This window comes from Talpa occidentalis, unplaced genomic scaffold (assembly GCF_014898055.3).
Source record: "Talpa occidentalis isolate TD23 unplaced genomic scaffold, MPIMG_talOcc4v2.1 talOcc4.4, whole genome shotgun sequence".
Lineage (NCBI taxonomy): Eukaryota > Metazoa > Chordata > Mammalia > Eulipotyphla > Talpidae > Talpa > Talpa occidentalis.
In genome coordinates, this window is record NW_023604295.1 from 9,123,263 (window position 1) to 9,129,581 (window position 6,319).

General features: G+C 35.7%; 1 protein-coding gene across 1 annotated transcript; it reads right to left on the bottom strand.

Moving 5' to 3' along the window:
* Positions 1-4,220: 4,220 nt before the first annotated feature.
* LOC119257106 (keratin-associated protein 6-3-like) lies at positions 4,221-4,613 on the bottom strand. The gene is made up of 2 exons (XM_037524806.1): positions 4,609-4,613; positions 4,221-4,500 (listed from the first exon to the last, which is right to left on the bottom strand). The coding sequence occupies exons 1-2, from the start codon at positions 4,611-4,613 to the stop codon at positions 4,221-4,223; spliced, it is 285 nt and encodes a 94-aa protein (XP_037380703.1).
* Between the last annotated feature and the right edge of the window lie 1,706 nt (positions 4,614-6,319).

The following is a 6,319-nucleotide window of genomic DNA, read 5'->3' on the forward strand; positions in this document are numbered from 1 at the left end:
GGAGATGGTGGGAGAGTCTCTTATTCTCCACCTGGACATCAGGATTCACCCATTCCATATCCCACAATCTCTAAGTTCTATGGTTGGGTGATGATAATCTACTACTACAGTTTTCAGTCTTAATTTTTCTGAAGAATCATCTTCTAACATCATCAAAATTTGACCTACAGTCCTGTGTTCCTCGATGTAAATCATGAAATATGAAATTTGTTCCTCTGAACTCCATCATAATCTTTCATAGGAATGATGTCACAAATCCTGCCTTTTGATTTCTCTGTCTTTCAAATAAACTTATTCAATTTTATACAATTTGATTTTCTTTTCATTTGTTATCTAGTGTTTATCTTTTTTGCTTTTTTAGTTGCTTGTATTAAAGGCAACAATTGTCCTCTTTAGGAAATATATTTTTATATTTCTGATTCAGGGACAAAGTTCCTGATTTTTAACATTAAGAAACTAGCAATCTTTGTAGTTTATAGTTTTCTGTTCTGGTTATGTGGTACTGATGTGTTCTGCTGGGATAGTAAGATAAACAAGACAGCTTTTGTCATTTTAGTTAATCATTGTCTGGAAATGTTATATATTTCAAGGGCTTCTACAACAAAATTTTTATTTACAAGAAATTTCATAGAAGATATGAGTATTGACACATGATTCCTGCTTTTAATCTTTGATTTGGGCATGTGTAAGCAAGAAGTGTTTCTTATGTGTGTCCTGCATAAGACAGACAAATTCAAGCTTATTCTGACCTGGCCCACCCAGATTTTATAAACACTACCTTGATTTAAAAATATGTTTTAAAAAACAATGACAGATGAATGGGTTAAGCAAATGTGGTATATTTACACAATGGAATACTACTCAACAATGAAAAATGAACCCTATCCATTTGCAACAACATGAAGGGAACTTGAACCAGATAATGTTGAGTGAAAAGTCAGAAGGAGAAAGAAAACATCAGAGGATCTCAGTGATATGTGGAATATAGAGTAACAAAACAAAGGGTCAGTCAAAGCCAAACCAAAAATGACATCATTTCTAAAACCTGTTACATATTTATGTTCAGTCATTTCATGGGATTCTGAATATTTATTCTGAGTGATTTCTTTTCTGTAATTTGTGTGGTTTTACAGTTTAAACTGCAATAATTTGCTTTTCATTAATTTTCTGTGACTCATATTCATAAACTTATTAATTATATTTTATTGAAATGAAGTCTCTAGACCTTGGACATGTGTGAGTTTAGTGTGGTATTTAGTTTAAGGTCATAAATATGCTCCAATTTATGTTGAGATATTCACAGTTTGAAGATCTTGACCTCCCAAGAAAGAATTCAGATCCCTCAAAAGATCAAGCCCCAAAGGTGTCATTTTTTTTCCAAGTATGCCTATGTGAGGTTTTGTCTTACCTAACATAGGTAAGACAAAAAAAAACTCACTTTATTCTTGAAGCTTAGAATTTCACAAGTCAATACTGTTGTTGATTATGTTTTTCCAGATCTTCCTCCAAAAAGTATTTTAATGTCACTTAAAATAGATAATATTTTATTTTGCTTATTTAGAAATATGCATTATTCTCAAAGGAGATTTTGTAATGTGGACAATAGAGATAGTAATTTGCAACACCACAAAAGAAATTTTACTATCCATGTTCATTGTAGCTGCTCTGGTGTTATGTTAGTTTTATGTTAGCATGTTAATGATATTCTACTACAGATTCTCTTTATTTTCTCCCAGTCTGAGTTTTTCTTTCTTACACATGGAATCCTAAGATATTTATTTATATTATTTTTTAAAGCATACTTGTATGTTTTTTCATAATATAAAATTTCTCACCTTAGTTGTCGTCATCCTAGTTTTCTCACTTACTTCCTTGGTTGCAGACATTGCAGTCTGCAAATATGAGGTTTGGAAACAGCCATTATAAATTCTATTATTCCCCTCCTTAAATGTTATTTATTTGCCACTACTTTCAATATACGACGGTTCTAACCACCACCTACTTGTCCATAGTTCTTCTTTGAATTTGGACTCCATCAAGTTATCTATCTATCTGTCTACCTACCTACCTACCTACTTACCTATCATCAATCTATTTCTCTATTTGCATATCTCTTCCCAAGTGATATATATCCAATATCTTTCTAAAGTGACCTTGGGAATTTACCAGAGCCACTGCATACCAGAAAAGGAGAATATTCAATCTTTTAAAATGCTGAGCTCGTTTTATGTGGAAACCCTAAATAAAAGAATTATCTCTCATAGGTTGGAGGCACAGAGAGACCAGATGCTAACCCACTGGAATCATTGGCCTGAATATGTCTCACAGTGGGGATTAATGGTTCCACGAACCAATCTTGTAGTAATTACTGCAGTCCTGTGATCATAAATGGCATGCATATATATAGAAGCTATAAAAAATCCTTACATGGTTCCCTGACCAATAAATTATAGTGGGAATAGACCCTGAATATAGTTAGCAGCCAAGATAGTTTACCAGAATCAAGGTTACATACTACAATTTTATTAGTCAGGGTTCTGCATAGATAGGTAAAGAGACAGAGAGTGAGGAGATAGGAATTATCTCATATGACTATTGAGGCTCAGGATCCATAATCTGCTCTCTGCAAGTTGGAAAAATAGGCAAGTCAGTAGAGCAATCAAGTCTGAGTCCAAAGGTTTGAGATGCAGGAGATGCAGGGGATCAGGCAAGACCAATGTCTGAGGACAGAAGAAGATGAATGTCCTGGCTCAGCTAAGAGCAATTCTTCCTTTCTCTGCTCTTTGTTCGATTCAGACCCTCAATGGATTGGATGACGGCTGCTGACAACAGTGAAGGTGATTTTCTTACTTAGTGTATGGACTCAAATGTTAATTCCATGAGATCTGACTTCATCTGAGTAAAGCAGTGAACTCCAAGAGATAATTGTTGGTGTCTCGCTGGTCCACAGTCTGCCTTCATCCTATCAGTCATACTGATAGTTTCCCATTGCAGGTCATTGACATTCTCAGTACAAAGTCTGTCTCCCAGCAAGTGCCAAATGTTCCTGATGCAAGCCTCAAATATCCCTGATGCTGAGAGAAATGCAGTAACTATGCAGCTACAGTCACTCACTCATGCATGCAAGCGCACCTCTTCCCCCCACACAAACATACATGATCACACACTTGCACATATTTTTATACTCAGAAATTATAAGGGTAAATGAATATATGTAAAATGTATACTATACTTACAAATGAACTTATATTTGATGAAAAATAAAATTAGAATTTTCCCAAAGAAGTATTAAGATTGGATTTATACAAACATATGAAATAGAATTTTTCCCCACAAAATCATTAAATAATCCAGATGGTTAATGAATATTTGACTCTATTATCAAAGTAGCCTAGGATTTCAATGTTAGCATTATGATAGAAAAAAAAATAAGTATAGTAAGATTTTGGTAGAGAGAAGAGAGAATTAGCTTAGAGCTTTCTGCACTATGAGTTTGGTAATCACTGAAAAAATAAATCATTCCATCTATCTTATCTAAGCCTTATTAATGAAAATCCTTGACAAGAGTAGCAGTCATAGACCTCTCATCACATGGGGGGAGAGGCTTACATCAGCCCAACATACCAGGTCCCTGTTGAGACTGGAGGCAGCCTGCATACTATCTCAAAGACTTAATGATCTATGCAGCACAAAATACAAAGACCTAAAAGCACCATAAAATAATAAAATTCCCTTTATCTTTTACCAGACAAGAAGCAGATTTACAAAGTTCACAGATTTCTCTGAAGTCATAAATTTAGGAATTGGTACAGCAAAGATAAATAATGAGGAAAATTATTTCCCAAAGAAAAGTAACTGTATTCCCACAAACAACTAAAGATGTAAACTGCATAATAAATGAATAGAAATAAAAGCAATTTTCTCTCACAGATTTATTAAGACATACAATATTTATTAGGAAAACAAATTTAGGATAAAATCACAAGAGTTGGAGTTACAGCAACCTCATTTTGATACCAAGGGGAACATGAGTTCACAAGATGAATTTTATGTTCTTCCAGGTATTAGTGGCACCAGAACCAGGTATCTTGTTAGAAAATCATAACAGAAGTCTGTAGTAGAGTGTAGGATAACATTTGAGGAAAAAGCAGGGAACTGGTAGGGTTCAGAACTGGCTAATCATTAGAAGATTCCTCAGATGATGGGAGCTTGTCATGTTCTCAATAGTAGTAGCCAAAGCCAGAGCCACATCCATAGCCAGAACCATATCCACAGCCGTAGCCACAGCCCAGTCTGCGGTAGCCACAGCCATAGCAGGAGCCATAGCCACAGCCCAGGCCACCATAGCCATAGCCCAGGCCACCATAGCCATAGCCCAGGCCACCGTAGCCATAGCCCAGGCCTCTGTAGCCACAGCCCAGGCCTCTGTAGCCACAGCCCAGGCCTCCATAGTAGTTTCCGTAGTAGCTGCCACACATGGTGTTGGTGGTTGAGGTTGTCCTTGGGTGGAGAAGGAGTATAAAAGTGTTACTTCAGTGTGGACATTTCTCCCTCCACAAGGCCTTTTATAGGACCTCAGTATGGGTGGGACCCACCACATGAGCTCACCTCATTGGCTCATTTTTAGGAACAATCTAAGTAATTTGTTGACGCCTGGTTTTAGACATGGCTTCACAGACAATGAGGAAATCTGCTTTGTCTCACCACATCTGAACCAGTTGGTGCACCATTCATGAGAAACCATTTTCTCATCCTCAAAGCCTTACTCATGAGATTTAAAAATGACTGTTTTGTAACCAATCTTTATGGAAAGAAATAACATTTTTATTGACAATCTTTACCTGCTCCAGGCAGACAATTATTTTATCTTCTTTTTATTGACATTCAGCACATCATCATATTCTACTTTAACCTTGAACCTCTTCGTCTATTACCTCTTGCTTCATATCTATTATTTTCCTTTAGTGATTCTTCACATCTTTATGTGAGAAATGGTTTATAACTGAAAGCCCAAGAGTTATCATTTCGCTTCATGAGGTGTTTGACAAGAGGCAAATAGTTTGAAATTTTGGAACACCAGGCCTGAGGACACCAGGCTTTTCCTTCTCATTTATATTAATTTTTAAACTTTTAACACTCTATTTTGAAAGCATGAAGTGCTTTTTTTCATAGTCTTAAATAGAGATGTTAAATCCACGGTCAGGAGAAACAAAGAGAAAGATAAATTTTCATTTGATTTTTTGGAATCACATCTTCAAGAAATGATTTTATGGAAAATAAAATATTTGTGCTTTTAGTGATCCTATGGAAGGTGAGGCTCATATTTTACATCCAACGATAATATTAGGAGAGTTGTCTCTTCATGAAACCTACTAGGTTTTTCCTAACAAACAAGCTCTTGGTAAAATAACACAAACTGTGAGAAACATGGGGAACACTCATTACTATTTTTTATCATCATGTTATTATTATTACCACACTGAGCTCAGTGGAATTCAGTGACTAAGTCAAATAATACTCTGAACTTCTGTGTTCCTGAGAGTCAGTAGAGCCCAGTAGATAAGAATAAAATGTGCATTCTTCTGGCTCATACTTCTAATTTTTGTTTAGAGAAGTTTTGTAATTTAGCCTTTCATTTACATATGCTCTTTTGGAAGCATATTTTAAAAATGTACGTTCACTTATCTACACCATCTCCTGGTGAGGAGAATGGTGAGTTTGTGAGTTGTTTGTTTGTGTGTGCACGCACAAGTGCATTGGTCTTCTGTTGAGTGGGGTGATGCTGAGGGATCTCCTTGCAGTAGAAAACCCCGATTTTACTATCTCAAGGACTTGCAGTAGGAGGCCACTGGCATGACTGAAGTGATTAATGCAGAGAATTGACTAAGTCACCAACAAGTGTCTCACACAAGAATCTTGAGAGTGTTGCTTTTGTCCTATATACAAAAAGGCAGGATGAAAGAAAACTGCGATACTGAGGATTCTCTGCGTAAGAGAGGAAAATCTCACCTAGGGAGAGGATAAAGCTCTGAAGTAGAACTTCAATAAACATGTTCTAAAAATATTTTATTGGCTATTAGAAATGACAAGCTCTGCCAGCCATTCTATTAACTCCTCAAGAATAATGGATATTCTAACTTAAGCTAACTAAAATTAGAAAATCAAGATTTTTTTCCTTAAAGGTGTGTATAATACATTTACATATGAACACACAAATAAGTTCTGATATAATAAGTCTCTAGTCTTAGTACCGGGTATAAATAGAGCAGTCTTTTTAAGGACAGGTCTATATGAGTGTAACAGGCTTTTCAAAATCAGA